The following is a 23,143-nucleotide window of genomic DNA, read 5'->3' as shown; positions in this document are numbered from 1 at the left end:
TTAGACTCAAATGAACCATAGTAAGAAATTTAAACATAACAAGTGTCTTCGACAATGAACCATATGGGAACACATATTTTCGATCGTTGAATTTATTTCATGCACAAGAATACAATTTTAATTTATTATTCAAGAATGAATTCTCTTTATTTTATTTATTGGGAAGAATTCATTTCACATTGGCATATGATATTTACAAACTATTCTAATATAATAATCTATTTACATTATAGCAACTGGACCGACCACTGGATCAACTTCAACAGGAACCCCAACAGTAACATCAACACCATTGATTACCACAGGTAAAAATAGGAGACTACTCCATAACCGTATTCTAATTAACATATATAGCTTCACAAACAATCGGTAATTGAGTGGAAGATAGGTTTTTCTACAAGTTGGAAATTTACTTCATACTTCACAATACCATATGAACTATTAAATATCCAATTTCTAATATGAGTAATATCCACTAAACTGTACAGTCATCACCGTCCACTACCCGCTTTTTATTAATAATAATAACCTCTATACATATAGCAGGACTTATGCGCTTGCTCTTATCTGTATTATACACTACTAGACTTTGTAACCAAGTAAAAACGAGAGAAATTTAAAGCCTGCTGACTTATAATGAGTACTTTATACCAAATTGATGGTTGAATATTATAAAATTTATGTTTATTCTTACATTAAATACTATTCCCTTTCAATCCCTTTAATAATTATATGTTAAACAAATGGATACCATCATACTTAATTCACTGCACCTTATTATAACAAAGGTCCATACGAAATTTCAACCTAACTCGATAATTAGTTTCTGAGAGAAAGTGAAACGTACAAACAGACAGAATAAAGGAAATATATTACCTCGTTTTTTATATCATTAATTTTTATATCATTAATATCAATTATACAAAATTCACAATGCATTATGCAAAATACAATACATAATTCATCATTGACACTTGCTGATTTTGTAACTATTTTCTATATGTTCTGCAATAAAAAGTTCAAATCAATAAAACATAACAAATTTCTTTTACTTTCTTTTCTCTAACAATGAAACCTAAAATAACCACAACATTGGGACGCACTTCAGCAACATCAGGACCTACTTCAACGACATCAGGTGAGAAATTAAGTAATTGATAATTTCGGAATTAACACAATCAGAACATGGCTGCACCTGAAAGGAGACAGCCATTACATTTAGTAAAAGTTTGTTGATATAACCACAAAGATTAGAAAAGTGATTTGAATATTCCAAATAAGACTAATTATTTATTCTCATCTAAAAAAATACTAAAAAAATATGTCTTCTTCTTTCTCTTGCTTCTAAAATATGTTATCAACAGTGAAAAAAATTTCTAAGTAGAGATCCGGTGTATATGAAGAAGGTTTGTTTTTTTTTTTTTAATTAATTTTATTTTCACATTGTAAAATGCACACTTTCTTATTGTTTGTTTTTGCTCTAATTACAGTTCGATGTGAGTCTACTAAAGGTATGGATGATAAAAGCCTCATCCCTGATGGATACATTACTGGAACACCAGACACACCAAACTCTCCTGTAAGTGATGTCAGACCTGAAGGACCTGGATGGATTGTACCTGCACCAACTCAATCCACTGAGACAAAACCCAGCATCACAGTAAAACTGACTGATGACCCTGAAGGAGTAGAGCTGAACAAGGTTGATGTGAGCGGTAATGCAAAGAAAATCACAATTCTTGTACAACGTCCAGGATCTGAAGATTTTGAACCACTTCCTGGTGCAACTAAAATCACTGGACCATTCATCTCAACTACATTTGACAAAGTGACTGCAATCAAGGTGATTTTGGAAGAGAAAGAAGATGATCAGAATCCAAACTACAAAGTAAACTTGGATGTTGAAGCATGTTTCCATTTGCCAAGTAAGGAGATTTTATATGCATTTGACCGAATGTTTTGTATATATTTTACAAATTCTATGCATAAATATTATCTCTGACTTGGATAAACCTGTTGTAAAACATCTAGGTATCTCTCATTGACTCACCATTTTGTTACATAATTTACATATGACTTTGATAAACAAAATATCAATAATTATGGTATTAGATGCTAATCTTTATATAGACTAATGAAGAATAATATATAGCTCTATAACACCACCACACATCTAGTCTTTTAGGTTTGATGCAACTTTTAAAATAATTCCTTGTATTTAAATCATCAAATTTTAACTTTATCAAATTTATAAAAACAATGAAAATAAGAATTTCCTAGTATTTTCTTAGAATGACTAATTTATTAATCATAAAATGTTAAATATTTTTCACATAATGTTGCTTCACTTTCTTTACAGCATCTCAAGCAACAAAGACAACAACTAAAATGACTACTACCACACCAAGTAAGTGATTTATATTTTTAAACATTGTATAAATTTATTTTACTAAATATACATTTCATTATTTTTCAATTAATTTTCACACTATTACATATTAAATCCCACAACATAAACATTATTTTATTTTTTAATATTTTTTTATTTTAAATAAATAAGTTTAGGTTATCAGTTTTGAAATTTAAAAAACAGATTATATATAAAACGCTTTTAATTTTTGGATAAAAATACATTTTACAAAACTTTCGAAAACGAAGTTCATTTGCATATCATATTAATACTAAAATTTTCCTTGAATTTTTATTTCATGGCGTAATCAATCTATATATCTATAAAAGTGAACGTGTCTGTGTATCTGTCTGTGTGTCTGTCTGAGTGTCTGTGTACATTTCCCTACGCAATAACTCTGTCAATTTTAAGTCTACAGACTCGAAATTTTATGTACAGGGTAATGAGATTGAAGAAAATCTTTGTGATCCGTTTTCGGCCAGAAATTTGGCATTAAGGGGTCAAAGTTCAACGATTTGACCTTTGAGAACTCTACCAAACTCCAATTTTGGTCTAAATACTTGAAATTTTAGATATAGGTTCTAACTTAATGACTTGATTTGAGCCCAAAACAATAAATTTTAAGGGGTCATAATAGGGGTCAAAGTTGAAAAATTTCACCTCTGATCTCTCTACCAAATTACTCAGACAATTTCTGGTCTAAACATTTGAAATTTTACATAAAGCGTATTGAGAGATAGGGCAAACTTTTTAATCAGTTTGGGTCGAAAATTTTAAGTTACCAATATATAAATGTATGTATGTATGTATGTATGTATGTATGTATGTATGTATGTATGTATGTATGTATGTATGTATGTATCTCTCATTGACTCACCATTTTGTTACATAATTTACATATGACTTCAATAAAAAAAATATCAATAATTATGGTATTAGATGCTAATCTTTATATAGACTAATGAAGAATTATATATAGCTCTATAACACCACTACACACATCTAGTCTTTTAGGTTTGATGCAACTTTTAAAATAATTTCTTGTATTTAAATCATCAAATTTTAACTTTATCAAATTTATAAAAACAATGAAAATAAGAATTTCCTAGTATTTTCTTAGAATGACTAATTTATTAATCATAAAATGTTAAATATTTTTCACATAATGTTGCTTCTCGTTATTTACAGCATCTCAAACAACAAAGACAACAACAACAACAACAACCACAACAACTAAAATGACTACTACCACACCAAGTAAGTGATTTATATTTTTAAACATTGCATAAATCTATTTTACTAAATATATATTTCATGATTGTGTAATTCATCTTCACACAGTTACATATGAAATCCCACACCTTAAATATTTTTATTATTTTTGGAATAGTTCTTTATTAAAAAAAAAATTTAGTATATTATGATTGAAATTGAAAAATCAGATTATATACAAAATGCTTTAAATTGTTGGAAACAAATACATTTTACAAAATTTTACAAAATAAAGTTTATTTGCATAACATATTAATATTAGGTTTTACCTTGAATTGTTGTTCATGGTGTAATCAATTGAGAATAAAGATAAAAATATTTGTTGTGCATTTGCTGCTTTTATAAGCTGCATTATTACACATCAGAATGTGATGACGTCCATGATTAGCAGGAGCTTTATGTCTCATTTCTACTTTTCATATAATGTCAATAAGGAATTTTAAATAAGCAGATATCACTTATGACTTTTACATATCTGATATAATTTACTCTTGTTTTTTGGAGTAAAACTTTGTTATATTTATTACACTGTGTAAAAATATTTTATACTTTTTAAAGTTTGTCTAGATTTCTACAACTGATTCACAGTATTTTTGAGTGCTGAGTAAAGAAACAGCGTCTTCTACCCAGCTCGTCACTCATTGAGACCAGGTGTTCAGAAAAACAGTTAATATGTGAAAATAGGTAGTGAATCTTGATGTTCATGTTGCAACCCAAGTTTCTGAAATCAGTCAGCAAGTTACTGACAAGGTCTGCATATTTCCGACCTTATTGTTTCAAAGAAAGTTGTTTACGCACAGAACAAATGGCATTCCCTCTTCCAGTTTTAGTTTGTTCATGGAGTTTTTGAAATCTCCATCTCTGATGAGCTACAAGATCTGAGTACCATCAAAGATTCTAGCTTTCGCCTTTTCCATGATCAGTTCTGGAAAGCTCGGCATATGCAAGTGAAGCAGTCAGACTCTTTGTCCACAGCCTTGGTGAACTGCATGATTAAGCCAAGCTTGATGTGCAACGGTGGCAAGACTATTGTCTGTCCGCTAGATTGTCGTTGATGACGTTCTTTTCTTTACACAGCACCATTTCCTCCTGCACAGGCCAGTCCTTCTTTGTGTATTTAATTACGAACATCATACGATCCATCCTAAATCAGCTGAAAAAACTCAGACAACAAATTTTTTGTTCATTCGTGATATTAAAGGTTTAGATTAAAGTGCAGAAATCAAGATTTAATTAACAATGACATATATGGTAAATGAAGTAGACATTTTGAAATTACTTGTATCTTATTATTGCTTAAATCGAATCTGTTTAATATGTCCCATACATTGAGAAACTGTTAAGATTAAAGATTTGTTTATTCATTTAAACTAGGAAAGCTTATTTTCTATAGTTCTCTTTTTCTAAATAAAGAAGTGGTGTTCATAATTAAATTTTGAAATAATATAATGAAAATTATTTCATCTTTATAAATGTATATTTAATTCTGCAACAGGAGTAAAACGTTTAAAATGTAAATTTGATTTATTTATTGCAGTTCGATGTGAGTCTTCTAAGGGTATGAATGATAAAAGCCTCATCCCTGATGAGTACATTAGTGGAACACCAGATACACCAAACTCTCCTGTAAGTGATGTCAGACCTGAAGGACCTGGATGGATTGTACCAGCACCAACTCAATCCACTGAGACGAAACCCAGCATCACAGTAAAACTGACTGATGACACTGAAGGAGTAGAGTTGACCAAGGTTGATGTGAGCGGTAATGCAAAGAAAATCACAATTCTTGTACAACGTCCACAATCTGAAGATTTTGAACCACTTCCTGGTGCCACCGAAATCACTGGACCATTCATCTCAACCACTTTTGACAAAGTGACTGCAATCAAGGTGATTTTGGAAGAGAAAGAAGATGATCAGAATCCAAACTACAAAGTAAACTTGGATGTTGAAGCATGTTTCCATTTGCCAAGTAAGCATATTTCATATTTATTTGACCGAGTGTTTTGTGTATATTTTACAAATTCTATGTATAAATATTATCTCTGACTTGGATAAACCTGTTGTAAAACATCTAGGTATCTCGCATTGACTCACCATTTTGTTACATGATTTACATATGACTTTGATAAAAAAAAATATCAATAATTATGGTATTAGATGCTAATCTTCATATAGAATAATAAAGAATTATATATAGCTCTATAACACCAACACACATCTAGTCTTTTAGGTTTGATGCAACTTTTAAAATAATTCCTTGTATTTAAATCATCAAATTTTAACTTTATCAAATTTATAAAAACAATGAAAATAAGAATTTCCTAGTATTTTCTTAGAATGACTAATTTATTAATCATAAAATGTTAAATATTTTTCACATAATGTTGCTTCTCGTTATTTACAGCTTCTCAAACAACAAAGACAACAACAACAACAATAACAACTAAAATGACTACTACTACCACACCAAGTAAGTGATTTATATTTTTAAACATTGCATAAATTTATTTTACTAAATATATATTTCATGATTGTGTAATTCATTTTCACACAGTTACATATGAAATCCCACAACATAAATATTTTTATTTTTTTTGGAATAGTTTTTTTTTTATTAAAAAAATATTTTAGTATATTATGATTGAAATTGAAAAATCAGATTATATACAAAACGCTTTAAATTGTTGGAAACAAATACATTTTACAAAATTTTCCCAAATGATGTTTAATTTGCATAACATATTAATATTAGGTTTTACCTTGAATTGTTGTTCATGGTGTAATCAATTGAGAATAAAGATAAAAATATTTGTTGTGCATTTGCTGCTTTTATAAGCTGCATTATTACACATCAGAATGTGATGACGTCCATGATTAGCAGGAGCTTTATGTCTCATTTCTACTTTTCATATAATGTCAATAAGGAATTTTAAATAAGCAGATATCACTTATGACTTTTACATATCTGATATAGTTTACTCTTGTTTTATGGAGTAAACCTTTGTTATATTTGTTTTTTTGTTTTTACACAGGAATCACCACATTATCAAGGCCAAGAGGCCAATCGAGTATAAGGGTTTAAGAGTGTACAGTAGAAATTGGACAATATAGTAATCATTAGTAATGGAAATTCAGTAAATTTGTTAACTTATTTGGAACGGCTCATCAGGAACTTGTTTACGGTAGACTTGAAGACAACCATATTGTAGTCAGCCGGAAAACGGAAAACAATTCCACAGGCGTGCAGTTCTTAGAAATAAGCTTTGTTCATGGAATTTACGGTTAGGTTTAGCATAAAGAGTGGGGGGAAGTATTGATAGTGTTTTCAGCTAGACAAGTGTTTCTTGTGAAAGTTTGGCGAGGGGGGACCATAGACTGGAGCTCTGTCGAACACTTTCCATGAAAATAATGATACAGCAGAGACAAACTCGCAACATCTCTTCTGTGAGGAAGAGGTTGTAAGGAAGAGAAAAGGACATCTCCTACGAGGCTATGAAGTCTATTTTGAACTCTATCAAGGCAGGACAAATCCTTTCTAGCAGCTCCTGCCCAGATGTGGCAACAGTATTCCATCCTTGGACGTACCTGGCTCTTATATAGATAGAGAATTGCATTAGCAGTGAGATATCTACAGGATCGAAAGAAAGATCCCACCATTTTTCCAGCAGCCTTGGCAACAGGTTTGATGTGCGTATTCCATTTCAGATCAGGATTAACGGTCAAGCCCAGGAGCTTGTCAAAACTTGAGGCCTCCTGAAGACAAGAGCCATTCATTTTAATTGATGCCAGATGAGGATGAGAATGTTGATGATGTAAAGTGAGAAGCTTGGTTTTAGATGCATTAAAAGTAACCAGCCACTCCTTTCCCCATTGTACCACATACTCAAGATTAGAGGAGAGAGAATCGGAGAGAACTTGCTCGTTTACTGTCTTAGATGTGCTACCATAAATGGTAGCGTCATCAACATAAATGCCTACAAATGATGTAAGGATGTGATTTGGAAGATCATTAATGTAGATCAGGAAAAGAGTTGGGCCCAGGATGGACCCCTGAGGGACTCCAGCATTAATACTGTGAGCTTCTGATTTTTGCCCCTAAAGTTTGTCTAGATTTCTACAACTGATTCACAGTATTTTTGAGTGCTGAATCAAGAAATAGCATCTTCTACTCTGCACGTCACTCATTGACCCCCGGAGTTCAGAAAACCATTTAATATGTGAAAATAAGTAGTGCATGGTAGTCATGTTACAGCCTAGGTTTCTGAAATCAGTCAGCATGTTGCTGACAAGGTCTGCATACTTTGCGACCTTATTGTTTCAAAGAAAGTTGTTCACGCACAGAACAAATGCCTTTCCCTTTTTCAGTTTTAGTTTGTTCATTGAGTTTTTGAAATCTCCATCTCTGATGAGTTGCAAGATCTGAGTACCATCAAAGATTCTAGCTTTCAACGTTTCCATGATCAGTCCTGGGAAACCCGGTATATGCAAATGAAGCAGTCAGCATCTTTGTCCACTACCTTGGTAAACTGCTTGATTAAGCCAAGCTTGATGTGCAGCGGTGGCAAGAATATTCTGTCTCTCTGCCAGATCGTCGTTGATGACATACTTTTCTTTACATGGTACCATTCTCCCCTGCACAGGCCAGTTTTTCTTTGTGTAATGCTAAGCATTGACGTGCATCAATTTTTTGGAGATTCAAACATTTAACCTGATCTTTTTTCTACGTAATTACTCAGAACTACCTGACCTAAATATTTCTTGTAATTAAAATAATCATTTCCAATTAAAACAATTATTCGACATGACATTTTATCCCCAACAACTACTTCTAAAAGGCTCCACACATACATACATGTGAACAAAAATGTAAAAAAAACTTGACCTGATTGAGCAAAACTAATGTGATTATTTAATTCAGCCAATCATAAAATCCGTCCTAAATCAGTTGAAAAATTCAGACAACAAATATTTTGTTCCCCCCGTGTTATTAAAGGTTTAGATTAAAGTGCAGTTTGTAAACTGAACTTGAAATCAAGATTTAATTAACAATGACATATATGGTATGAAGTAGACATTTTGAAATTACTTGTGTCTTATTATTGCTTATATCGAATCCGTTTTAATATGTCCCATACATTGAGAAACTGTTAAGATTAAAGTTTGTTTATTCATTTATACTAGGCAAACTTATTTTCTATAGTTTTCTCTTTCTAAATTAAAAAATGGTGTCCATAATTTCATTTTCAAATAATATAATGAATATGATTGTATTTTTTCTAAATGTATATTTAATTGTGCACCACGAGTAAAACGCTTAAAATCTATATACATTAAAATTGTAAAATTGGTTTATTTATTGCAGTTCGATGTGAGTCTTCTAAGGGTATGAATGATAAAAGCCTCATCCCTGATGGATACATTACTGGAACACCAGACACACCAAACTCTCCTGTAAGTGATGTCAGACCTGACGGTCCTGGATGGATTGTACCAGCACCAACTCAATCCACTGGGACAAAACCCAGCATCACAGTAAAACTGACTGATGACCCTGAAGGAGTAGAGCTGACCAAGGTTGATGTGAGCGGTAATGCAAAGAAAATCACAATTCTTGTACAACGTCCAGGATCTGAAGATTTTGAACCACTTCCTGGTGCCACTGAAATCACTGGACCATTCATCTCAACTACATTTGACAAAGTGACAGCAATCAAGGTGATTTTGGAAGAAAAAGAAGATGATCAGAATCCAAATTACAAAGTAAACTTGGATGTTGAAGCATGTTTCCATTTGCCAAGTAAGTGTATTTCATATCTTTTAACTGGGTGTTTTATGTATATTTTACAAATTCTATTGATAAATATTATCTTTGACATGGACAAACCTGTTGTAAAACATCTAGGTATCTCGCATTGACTCACCATTTTGTTACATAATTTACAAATGACTTCGATTAAAAAAATATCAATAATTATGATATTAGATGCTAATCTTCATATAGACTAATGAAGAATTTAATATAGCTCCATAAAACCCACCACACACATCTAGTCTTTTAGGTTTGATGCAACTTTTAAAATAATTCCTTGTATTTAAATCATCAAATTTTAACTTTATCAAATTTATAAAAACAATGAAAATAAGAATTTCCTAGTATTTTCTTAGAATGACTAATTTATTAATCATAAAATGTTAAATATTTTTCACATAATGTTGCTTCACTTTCTTTACAGCATCTCAAGCAACAAAGACAACAACTAAAATGACTACTACCACACCAAGTAAGTGATTTATATTTTTAAACATTGTATAAATTTATTTTACTAAATATACATTTCATTATTTTTCAATTAATTTTCACACTATTACATATTAAATCCCACAACATAAACATTATTTTATTTTTTAATATTTTTTTATTTTAAATAAATAAGTTTAGGTTATCAGTTTTGAAATTTAAAAAACAGATTATATATAAAACGCTTTTAATTTTTGGATAAAAATACATTTTACAAAACTTTCGAAAACGAAGTTCATTTGCATATCATATTAATACTAAAATTTTCCTTGAATTTTTATTTCATGGCGTAATCAATCTATATATCTATAAAAGTGAACGTGTCTGTGTATCTGTCTGTGTGTCTGTCTGAGTGTCTGTGTACATTTCCCAACGCAATAACTCTGTCAATTTTAAGTCTACAGACTCGAAATTTTATGTACAGGGTAATGAGATTGAAGAAAATCTTTGTGATCCGTTTTCGGCCAGAAATTTGGCATTAAGGGGTCAAAGTTCAACGATTTGACCTTTGAGAACTCTACCAAACTCCAATTTTGGTCTAAATACTTGAAATTTTAGATATAGGTTCTAACTTAATGACTTGATTTGAGCCCAAAACAATAAATTTTAAGGGGTCATAATAGGGGTCAAAGTTGAAAAATTTCACCTCTGATCTCTCTACCAAATTACTCAGACAATTTCTGGTCTAAACATTTGAAATTTTACATAAAGCGTATTGAGAGATAGGGCAAACTTTTTAATCAGTTTGGGTCGAAAATTTTAAGTTACCAATATATAAATGTATGTATGTATGTATGTTTGCATGTTCGCCTAAAACTTTCCACAGAGGCGACAGATTTTATCAAGATCCATATCGTTTCGTTCGACCTTCCAGACTACAAATATCGAAAAATTGGCTAAAAACATCAATATCTTCACCTTCAACTGTGAACTTTTCTACAGGGGGGAGTCGCTTTTTTCGCCGATATTTTTGAAAGTCATCCTCTCCTTTCGATTGTCTAGCCTTAATTTAAACATAAGTCACTTCCGGTTTGGGGGTGATCGTAACAACAAAGACGTCAGGTTTTTTTTGGGTTTTTTTTTGCTCAACAGACACATCCAAACACCCGGGCAACGCCAGGCTGAAATACTAGTTAAGAAATAAAATCCGTTTCTCTCTACTAGATCAGGTTTTGTGCTAAGTTTATTTGTTAAAAGATAACATCTTGTGACAAATTCGGTTACATTTTTGTGGTATTATAAGTGTATTTTTGTTAACACATATTATCCTTAATATGATTTTAAAGGAAAAACAAGTTTTTGCCAACAACCTAGATTGCTTACCTGATAGAAAAATCGATTACAGTAAACTGAATGGTAGGCATTGATAAAGTTAAGTTTACGTAAATTGCATGTTGCTTAATCATTGTTCAAACTTCAGTGCTTGAACTTCCATTTTTTCAAACTCCTGAAATGTTCAGTGACAGGAAATTCTCCTATTAGATTCTAACAGTTGTCAAAAATCATTACTGTGTCCCAGCGGTCTTAATACCTGGTCTCCTGGTGCTACCAGATCAGGCTTCCTGAGACGAAATGCACCTACATCGATTTTCTGTTTTTGTTTTCTATTCTCTTTTGTAAAACTTAATTATGTTCTGCAAAAACAAAAACAAAAACAACAACCCCCTTCCCCTCTCCTTTCCTTTTCCTTCCCTACTTACCAACCCGTCGCCACCCCCCTTTTTTTGCCCTGTTGGTAGGGCACTAGAATAAGCTGACTGCCCCCTTGCAGAGGGTAAAAATCCCCCAATGTGGCAACCAGTTAGCCGTGGGTTGCTACCCGTAATGCCTTAGGACATGATCCTGGTGATTGAGCTAATCTAGACCTGGGTGCATAAAAATCTAGGCACTGCAACACATTACTTTGGCCCTTACTTTGGCTAGACGGGCGGTCGGAGAGGCCTGATCCAATCGGCTAGTCATGCCAAGGCCTAGCACTTACACCCAAAGTACCAACTACCACAACAAAGAACGAAACTTAAAGGTACGCCCATCTTTTTTTTTTCTTCCCCCACTACAAAAATAGGCAAATCAAGTAAGTGCTAAAAGGCGGTGGCAAAGGTCAATCAATTGGAAAGACCAGAACTCAACATTCCATCTGAACAAATGTATTTTTGAGGACATATTGAACAGAAAATATAGTGCTTGAGAACTCCTTACCAAAAGAGTATATCCTCCACGTAGCCCCGATATGATCAAGGCGAATGGGTTTCCCCCTTACTATGTCCCAATTTTGGACTCCAAGGTGGGTAGGGAGCGTGGTTGATTAAAAATAAATCCCAAAATCCATGGCTGATAAAAACAAATGCATCCCCCTCAAAACCCTTAAAAGAAACCATTCCTCTGACTCTAACCTCTCAAGCTCAGATGAAGAACAAAAATTCAAAACTAGAAAAACCGTTCCAACTATAGACGAAGGAAATTTCCCACGATTCTTGGTTATTGAATTAATTGAAAATAAAAAAAATTGGAAATTTATCACCTTTCCTAATAGAAAAGACATTATCCACAAAAAGTAAACCAAAAATGATCAAAAAAACAAAAGATGGAAATCTACTAGTTGAGATAACCAATCTTAGAGATGCTCAATCTCTACTCAAAATGAAGAACTTCCACGAGTACAAGTGCAAAGTCTTTCCCCATAAAACACTAAACACTTCGAAAGTAGTAATTCAAAGTTATGAACTATCGCTAGCAACTGAAGAAGAAATAAAGACCGAATTAGAAAAACAAGGAGTAATCAACCACATCCGCATAAACATAAAAAGAAACAATAAAATAATAATCACCAACACATACATATTAACGTTTAACAAACCAACAATACCTAAGGAAATAAAAATTGGCTACTTAAATGTAAAAGTAGACCAATATATCCCAGCCCCATTAAGATGTTTCCATTGGCAAAAATATGGACATTATAAAGAAGCCTGTAAAGGAATAAAAATATGTGGAAAATGCGGCAACAAAGAGCCTGACCACACCGAAGAAAAATGCATAAATGAGGTGAAATGTGCAAACTGCAAAGAAGATCACCTGGTCTTCTCTAAAATATGCAAAACATATAAAAAAGAAAGAGAAATTATAGAAGTAAAGTACAAGAAAAACACAACCTTTCCAGAAGCCAGAAAAATAGTTGAGACGTACATGAAAAACGACACATATGCTGAGACAACAAAAAAGACAACTAAACCATGTCAACATAATGAAATATATGATCAATATAGGGAGCTGATAAACAAACTGATTGCATTAAACATTAAAGAATGGCCAGAATTTCAAAATAGCCTAAAAGAAAAATACTCAAATCTGGGAAACAAAATAGAAATAACAAATCCAAACAAAGAAAATAATATTCCATCCACAACAGAACCATTAAAATAATTATCACAGAAACCAACAAAACAAACACCAGAAATTAATAAAAACATAAGCAATGATAAAACAGCAAATAAAGAATGTTCCAGAAAAGAAGAAAACCAAACAATAGACACTCAAAATAGATACCAAATTCTAGAAAAAATGGAAACCGAAAACACCCTAGATAAAAAAAAAAGAGAAACCAAACACAAGTAATCAAGAGGGAAAAAATGAACAAGAAGCCAAAACGGCAACATTTCAAGCAAGACCCAGATCGACGTCCAGATCCAAACAAAAAAAAGAAAAACCCCAGCAAAACACTTCACCAAAGACACAAACTCCGACAAAAGATAAACCCTCTACTTCTAAAGAGATGGAAATAGAGGAAAACTAAACATCCTCATGGATAGAAATAAAACACAACAACTTACCCAATGGAATTGTCGTGGAATAAGATCTAACTATAATGAACTTCTTATCCTTATCTCACTCTTCAACCCAGCCATTGTTTGCTTACAAGAAACCTTCCTACAAAACAATAACCATTTCAAAACACCAAACTATGAACAATACAACTATTTCCATAACACAGGCCTTTGTGCTAATGGAGGCACCTCAATTCTTGTAAGGAATAACATACCTCAAAGCAATTTCTCTGTCTAAACAAATCTCCAAGCAATTACAACTCAAGTCACATTACACAAAACAATCACAATCTGTTCAATATACCTCCCTCCCCATGAACCAATAAATGAAAATGAACTAGAAAATTTAATAAAACAACTACCTTCACCATTCATTCTTCTAGGAGACTTTAACTGCCACAGTACGTTATGGGGATGCGAAGTCACAAACTCAAAAGGAAACAAAATTGAACAATTAATTAACAAAAATAACTTGTGCTTTCTCAATCAAAAAAATCCCACATACTTAAATCCAACAAACGGATCAACTAGTGCCATTGATTTTACCGTGTGTGATCCATCAAGCTTCTTGGATTATACATGGAGCACTTATGAAGAACCCTGTGGATGTGATCACTTCCCTATTATAATCAATTACAGTAACTCCATCCAAAACCACATACCCAGGTGGAACACAAGCAAAGCCAACTGGGCCGAATTTAAAGAACTTTGTTCACTAAAACTAACAGAACATCAAATCCAAACAATAGAAGAATTCACGGAAGTACTCATAACAATACCCAAAAAATGCATACCCAAAAATTCTCCTCCTGGAAAAAAAAAACCCCTGGTTCAATCCAGAATGTAAAACGGCCATTAGACAGACAAAGGAAGCCTTAAGAAAATTTAAAAAACAACCTACAACCAACAACTTAATAGAATACAAACAAACACCAAAGAGCTAAAACTCGAAAAACAATTAAAGAATGCAAACGATCCTGCTGGCAACAATTTGTCAACAAAATCAACATCACCACTAAACCCAAAACCATCTGGGAAATGATTAGGAAAAAAACTGAAAAATATAATCCGAATCCAATCAAACACCTTCTCACAAATAAACAGAAAATAACTGATAAAAAAGATATTGCTAACACACTAGCTAAAACCTTTGCCGAAAACTCATCATCAAAACACTACAATAGACAGTTCCAAATACTTAAGAAACATGAAGAAAAGTAAAAAATAAACTTTAACTCCAAAAACCAAGAGCCTTACAATGAAATCTTCTCACTCAATGAACTAGTACCGCCATAGAAAAATCCCATAACTCAGCTGTAGGACCAGATGAAGTGCACTACAGCTTCCTTAAAGAAATTCCACCCGAATCATTAAAACTCCTTCTCAAAATTTATAATAAAATATGGGAAACAAAAGATTTCCCAACTTCATGGAAAAATGCAACAATAATACCAATACCTAAACTGAGAAAAGATACACGAAACCCAGAAAACTACAGACCAATAGCTCTCACAAGCTGCCTATGCAAAACGTTCGAAAGAATGATTAACTACCGTCTTATATGGTATCTAGATTACAACAAAATAATTTCTGAAGTCCAGTGTGGATACCAAAAAAATCGAGGATGTATAGACCACATCACTAACCTCGAAAATTATATCAGAGAAGCTTTTATCAATAAGGAACACGTAACATCTGTTTTTTTTCGATCTTGAGAAAGCATATGAAACTACCTGGAAACACAGCACCATAAAAGATCTCCACAACATCGGACTAAGAGGCAGATTACTTGAATTCATAAAAAACTTCCTAACAAACAGATCTTTCCAAGTTCGCATAGACTCAACTTTATCAGACCCACAAAATCAAGAAGAAGGAGTGCCCAAGGCAGTATATTATCAACAACTATCTTTAACATAAAAATCAATAACATTATAAAAGAACTCTCTCCTGATATACATAGCTCCTTATATGTAGATGACTGCTCAATCAGCTACAGATCTAAATACACTCACACTATTGAAAGAAAATTACAACATAACATAAATAAAATTAATAAATGGGCAACTAAAAATGGTTTCAAAAAATTACAACATAACATAAATAAAATTAATAAATGGGCAACTAAAAATGGTTTCAAAAAATTACAACATAACATAAATAAAATTAATAAATGGGCAACTAGAAATGGTTTCAAATTCTCCAAAACTAAAACAAAATGCATCCATTTCTGTAACCAACACAAACTCCACCCTGACCCAACCTTACAGATTGAAGGCAAAAAAATTCCATTCGTAAATGAACATAAGTACCTAGGAATCATTTTTGACAAAAAACTAAATTTCATTCCACACATCAATCACATTAAAACCAAATGTAATAAAGCATTACAACTCCTACGAGTCATCGCCCATACAGATTGAGGAGCTGACAAGAACACACTACTCAAACTATATAGAGCATTAATTAGATCAAAAATAGATTATGGTAGCTTCATATATCAATCCACCAGAAAGTCATATCTAAAAACCCTCAACACAATATGCCACTCTGGACTAAGACTAGCACTAGGAGCATTTCCAACTTCCCCTGTAGAAAGCCTGTACGCAGAAGCACATGAAACTCCTCCAATGCTTAGAAATCAAAACCTGGGTCTAAAATACTACACAAAACTTACAGCCAACCCCACAAACCCAGCACACAATAGCACTTTAAATCCAAACCGTAGACACCTTTTCGACCAAAAAGAAAATGTAATCAAAACTTTTGGACTTAGAATAAAATAAATTTCCAAAGAAGCAAGTCTACCCATAACCAAAATTCACGAAACTGTCCTACTCAAAACCCCTCCCTGGAAAATCGTATCCCCTAACATCGACCTAAGTTTAAATAAATATGAAAAGAAACATACTCATCCAATAACTTATCATGATAATCTCGATAAAATCAAAGAAAGGTATCCAGACCACACACACATCTATACAGATGGGTCTAAACAAAATAACGCAACAGCCAGTGCAGCAATACTCAATAAATCAATAAAAAAAAAACAATCAAACCTCCCAAAAGAAACCTCAATCTTCAGTGCTGAAATACATGCTCTAATCCTAGCTCTCAAACTCGCCTCCAATAAAAAAAAAAAAATTATAATCCTTTCAGACTCCCAATCTACTCTAAAAGCGATTAAAAATAAAAGATGGACAACCCCCTAATCGCAAAATTACTCCAAAAATTAACTGAACTAAACAGTAAAAAGAAATCATTTTCTGCTGGATACCGAGCCATTCCGGTATTAAAGGTAATGAATTAGCAGATTCAGCAGCAAAAAACGCCTTAAATCTCCCAATCAATGCAAATTTAAAAATTCCATACATAGATCTAAAAAGACATATCAACGCATATGCAACAGAGAAATGGCAAACTTACTAGAATGAACACCCTAACAACAAACTTCACAAACAAATGCCAAAAATCAAAAAACAAGAACAAAATACGAAACTAAACAGAAAAGAAGAAGTCAAACTAACAAGAATAAAAATAGGCCATACTCACTTAACCCACTCATATCTCCTAAAAAAAGAAAGCCAACCCATCTGTATACCTTGTCAAACACCACTCACAATCAAACACATATTAATTGAATGTACTGATTTTGTAACAGTAAGAAATCGATTCTACAAAGAAAGCAATATTAAAGAGTTATTTGATAAAAACAATCCCCACACCATACTCTTATATCTTAAAAAAAACTGGCCTTTATAAAAAATTTTAAAAAGAACCCTTTATACAACGGTCCTGGATATGACCTAAAACTATATCCGATGGTGAGGCCTCGCCTTACGGGCCTTGGGGAGTGTGGAGCCACCCTCTAATTGCCATTGCTCCCAGGTCCACTCTGACCCGGAGTGGTAGTACCTGTTAGGGTCCCAACTATGGGTTAAATAGAATCCGGCTTAAAAAAAAACAAATATACTCCATTAAAAATCGTTCCTCAAAATAAGTAGATTCGACATTAAATAACCTAAAAAAGGTTGATATGCCGTAAAACAAAAACAATCAACCAACCAATACCTGGTCTCCATATCTTTCAGATCCGGGGCGGATTTTCTACCCTGCTCGTCACTCATTGAGCCCAGGTGTTCAGAAAACCATTTAATATGTGACAATAGGTAGTGCATCTTGATGCACGTGTTGCAACCCAATTTTCTGAAAGTAGTCATCATGTTGCTAAGAAGGTCAGCATAATTTCCGACCTTATTGTCTCGAAGAAAGTTGTTCACGCACAGAACAAATGCCTTTCCCTCTTCCAGTTTTTCTTTGTTCATTGAGTTTTTGAAATCTCCATCTCTGATGAGTTGCCCGATTTGAGGACCGTCAAAAATGCCAGCTTTCAACTTTTCCATGATCAGTTCTGAAAAAGCCCGGCATATGTAAGTGAAGCAGTCACCATCTTTGTCCACAGCCTTAGTTAGCTGCTTAATTAAGCCAAGCTTAATGTGCAGTGGTGGCAGGAATATTCTGTCTGTTCACCGGATGGTCGTTGATGATGTTTTATTTTTAGACAGCATCATTTCCTTCTGCACAGGTGAGTCCTCCTTTGTGTAATGTAAAGTATGGTACCGCATCAATTCTTTTGGAAGATTTCAACCTTAAGCCTGATATTTTTTTTTTAGGTAATCACCCAGAACTACCTGACCTGAATATTTCTTGTAATTAAAATAATCATTTCCAATTAAAACAATTATTCGACATGACATTTTATCCCCAACAACTACTTCTAAAAGCCTCCACACATACATACCTGTGAACAAAAATGTAAAAAATGACATGTTCCCATAGCTCCAAAACTTGACCTGATTGAGCAAAACCAATGTGATTATTTAATTGAGCCAATCATAAAATCCGTCCTAAATCAGCTGAAAAAAACTCAGACAACAAATATTTTGTTCCCCCCCCCCCTTGTTATTAAAGGTTTAGATGAAAGTGCAGTTCGTAAACTGAACTTGAAATCAAGCTTTAATTTACAATGACATATATGGTAAATGAAGTAGACATTTTAAATTTATTGTCTTATTATTGCTTATATCGAATCTGTTTTAATATGTACCTAACATTGAGAAACTTCTAAAGATTAAAGATTTGTGTATTCATTTATACTAGGCAAGCTTATTTTCTATAGTTTTCTTTTTTAATTAAGAAGTTTAAACTGTATATACTATAGAATTGTAAAATTGATTTACTTTATTGCAGTCCGATGTGAGTCTTCTAAGGGTATGAATGATAAAAGCCTCATCCCTGATGAGTACATTAGTGGAACACCAGACACACCAAACTCTCCTGTAAGTGATGTCAGACCTGGAGATGCTGGATGGATTGTACTAGCACCAACTCAACCCACTGACATGAAACCCAGCATCACAGTTAAACTGACTGATGACCCTGAAGGAGTAGAGCTGACCAAGGTTGATCTGAGCGGTAATGCAAAGAAAATCACAATTCTTGTACAACGTCCAGGATCTGAAGATTTTGAACCACTTCCTGGTGCCACCGAAATCACTGGACCATTCATCTCAACTACATTTGACAAAGTGACAGCAATCAAGGTGATTTTGGAAGAAAAAGAAGATGATCAGAATCCAAACTACAAAGTATGGCTGGATGTTGAAGCATGTTTCCATTTGCCAAGTAAGGACATTTCATATTCCTCAACCATGGTGTTTTTTTTAGCAAATCATTAACATATCAAGGGCAGGTATTTTGTAAGACCATGAACGTCAATTGGAATTATTATATTGTTAGCATATAGACCATGAAATGCCTAAATTGATTGTGATACATGCAATTTTCAGCAAATTTTTTAAATTTAATTTTTGTCCATTTACATTAAGTAATCCCATTATTTTTTCAAGTCAGTATTGTTCCAATTTATTTTAGCCAATCACATGCTGACATTATACAAGTTCTTGAAAGTTTTATTTTTTTTCTGACCTTACAATCTACAAATAATCAAGACAAAATATTGATATTATTTACAAAACGTGCATTAGCATATATATGTTCATAAGTAAACATCATTATTCTGGACAATTAACTTCCATGAATAACTGTTTTTTTTTAATTCCTACTAACAGTTCAGCATGGCTTTGCTCGGGCGCTATGTTCTGTTCATAACTTGTCCTAGGCATGAATTCACTTTATGTATGATTTCAAATGTTTAAATCAAAAATTGTCTGAGTAATTTCGTAGAGACCACAGAGATAATTTTTTCTAAAACTTTGACCCCATTTTTTACCTTTATTGACATTTATTATTTTGGTTTTAAATCAAAATAAAAAGTTTTACCTATGTCCAAGTTACCTACATCTAAAATTTCAGGTCTTTAGACCCAAAATTATCGGAGGAATTTGATAAAATCTGCAAAGGTCAACTCTTTCCACTTTGACCTCTTGGTAGCCAATTTTTTCGCCTAAAAACTGATTAAAATACTTGGTGCATGATTGAATATCTGTTATGTATAAATTTCAAATGTTTTGATCCAAAATTGGCTGATTAGTTTGCTAGACACCGCAAAGATCAAATGTTTTGAACTTTGACCCCTTGGCAGCTCCTATTTTTGACCCAAACCAATTAAAAAGCTTACCCTATGTCTGAATACCGTTTATGTAAAATTTCAAATGTTTAGACCAGAAATTGACTGAGTAATTTGGTAGAGACCACAGAAGTCAATTTTTTTAACTTTGACCCCAATTTTGACTTCTAAACATTTATTTTTTGGGACTCAAATCAAATTAAAAAAGTTTGATCTAGGTCCAAGTAACCTACATTTAAAATTTCAAGTGTTTAGACCCAAAATTGGTAGAGGAGTTTGGTAGAGTTTTCAAAGGTCAAATCGTTTGACTCCTTGACAGTCAAATTTCTGGCTGAAACCGATTAAAAAGATTTTCCCAAATCTCAATACATCTAATGTCAAATCTCCAGTCTGTAGACCGAAAATTGACAGATTAATTTGGTAGGGAAATATACACACACACACACACACACATTTTCACTTTTATAGATATACTAGCAGTTCCGCCCAGCTTTGTTCGGGCCCTATGTAATGTTCATAAGGTTATGTGCACATGTATATATTAAAAAGTGTGAAATGTAAAGTAATGCCTTTCTTTATAATAGTCTTCCTTAACTACCATAGAGAAAAGACAGACAGACATTTTAACTTCTATAGATATATATACATATAGATAAATAGATTGGATGCAATATATAGTAATGATTTAAAAAGTATTAAAAAAAAAAAAAAAAGACTCATGCGTCACCACCGAGAATCAAAACCAAAACGTTCAGCTCACGATTTATTTTGCCTCTGCCGTCAATAAATGGACTATGAAAACGTGTTTACTGCAAGGCTAAAAATTAAAATATGAATCAATAGCTACTATGTTATGCATTCGTAATGCCGGCGTTCGACCTTTACCTGTCAAATTTCATTTTTTTTAATTTTCACAATTTTGCACCGATTTTTCCGGACTAAAACCCAAATATAAAGTTTTGCATGTATTCAAATACCTTATATATGAAGTTTCATGTCTGTAGACCAAAAACTCTAGGCAAAATTTGTTAAACAAAAATATATATGTATACATAAATATATATGGAAACAATTTTGTGTTTACTATAAACTTCTTACACAAATATTATGCAAGTATAAATCATGTAGAATATCTGCATGAATATTATTACATGTAATAGTTAACTAAAGATGATTATCCCATTAGAATACAGAAGCAATTAATAGGGAATTAATTAAGATGAATGTTTAAAAGAATATGCAAATTAGCTAGATCCTTTGCTAGTGAATGTAATTCCACAACCCATATATAAGAAAATTGTATTTTCTTTTTAAATAAATAGAAAAGAGGGGTTTTAATATGAATATCAATACACACAAAGGAAAAACGAATTTATAGGAGTATACATAGATAGATAGATTAACTGCTGGAAGATGTGATATAAGCTAGGAAACTGAGGAGAATAAATCCATATCCCATAAATATTATCACTGTGGTCTTTTATATATTGTCTGGACAGATCTATCTGCATTTATTAGATGCAACATCTCAGGTAGTAAACCATAACTTTACTCCACCCCAAAGAGGGGAAGCATGACCTGGGATGGTTGACCTTCTAGGATAATTTAAAATCAATGACTCAACCCAATAAATAAAGGACCACTTAAATGACACAGTTTCTTCTGAACAGATTGTCGAGTTCAGAACATCAACTAGCAAATGTCTGCGATCTTGGGTGAGTGCAAATGAGTGCTACATTGCACTACTTATGATTTTTCAGATGCAACTCTATTTATGGTCTCTGAGTAAGTCCATTATTTCTGCCCTATATGATCGCATTTCTTAGTACTAACTAGGAGTAGACTACTACTCTTTTGATATCACTTTTTACTATTGCTATTTCTGTAATTTTCCTGCTTCAATCTTTTTTCTAATAGGCGTTTTATTGTGCCTGCAGACGTGGTTGTTCATTTTGCTGATGCTTAAAAAGCTCCAATTTACATTTATATAATTTTCCATATTTCATCATTCTTATTACTGACTGTCCTTTGTATAAATATATTTTTTTTATATAATTAGCATGATTTATAATTTTTTCCTGCTAGATAAAGCAATCTCTCAGTGTAAAAGAAAAACTAAAAACGGTTTTACAAGACTTGTTTACTTTGTTTCTGGTCAGCAAAAAAAGCGGCATATCTTTGTTTCCAATCTTGTTTTTTCCTTCACGGTTGAAACGGTGTTTAAACTAATTTGTTATTAGAAAGCACAGCCACGTAAGATTTCATATTCCTTAGGTTGTGTGTTTTATCTCTAATATAATTTTGAATAATTTCTCCAATAATGTTGTTATTATAATAATGTCTCTATTTACAGCATCTCCAATAACATCTACAAAGAAAACTACCACCACAGGTAAGTGGATTTATTGTGGACAATTGTTTAAATATATTTAAGCAAACGCTATTTCTTGATTGATTTATATTCTTGGTATACTTGCAAATCAAATACAACTAAATTATTACTTTTATTTATTTTAAAATAATTTATTTAAAAAACTGTATAAGATATTGTTAATACAATAAGATAATCACATTATTCACAAATTGCTAAAAACATTAATATTCTTTTTAAATTTTCAAATGGGAGTTAATCTACAACATATAAGTTGCTAAAATAAATCTTGACTTTTTGTTTATTCTTCATTATCTTACATTTTGCTTTGAATGTAATTTTAAAAAAAAACCTCTGGATACAAAATCAAGATTCA

The 23,143-nt window shown here is 32.5% G+C and overlaps 1 protein-coding gene across 1 annotated transcript in view; it reads left to right on the top strand.

The window, feature by feature from the left end:
• The window catches only part of LOC145247313 (uncharacterized), a 558,870-nt gene that overhangs the window by 449,442 nt on the left and 86,285 nt on the right, over positions 1 to 23,143 (top strand). Inside the window, exons 320-330 of the mRNA XM_080108949.1 lie at positions 234 to 305; positions 1,109 to 1,138; positions 1,491 to 1,925; positions 2,360 to 2,407; positions 3,599 to 3,667; positions 5,220 to 5,654; positions 6,090 to 6,155; positions 9,048 to 9,482; positions 9,919 to 9,966; positions 19,058 to 19,492; positions 22,750 to 22,788. Of these exons, the coding sequence (XP_079965075.1) occupies positions 234 to 305; positions 1,109 to 1,138; positions 1,491 to 1,925; positions 2,360 to 2,407; positions 3,599 to 3,667; positions 5,220 to 5,654; positions 6,090 to 6,155; positions 9,048 to 9,482; positions 9,919 to 9,966; positions 19,058 to 19,492; positions 22,750 to 22,788 (2,112 nt within the window). The remainder of the gene's footprint in view (positions 1 to 233; positions 306 to 1,108; positions 1,139 to 1,490; positions 1,926 to 2,359; positions 2,408 to 3,598; positions 3,668 to 5,219; positions 5,655 to 6,089; positions 6,156 to 9,047; positions 9,483 to 9,918; positions 9,967 to 19,057; positions 19,493 to 22,749; positions 22,789 to 23,143) is intronic.

The sequence above is a fragment of the Euprymna scolopes genome, chromosome 25 (assembly GCF_053919585.1).
Source record: "Euprymna scolopes isolate OS-2025 chromosome 25, ASM5391958v1, whole genome shotgun sequence".
Lineage (NCBI taxonomy): Eukaryota > Metazoa > Mollusca > Cephalopoda > Sepiida > Sepiolidae > Euprymna > Euprymna scolopes.
This window is presented reverse-complemented; position numbering and strand designations above follow the sequence as displayed.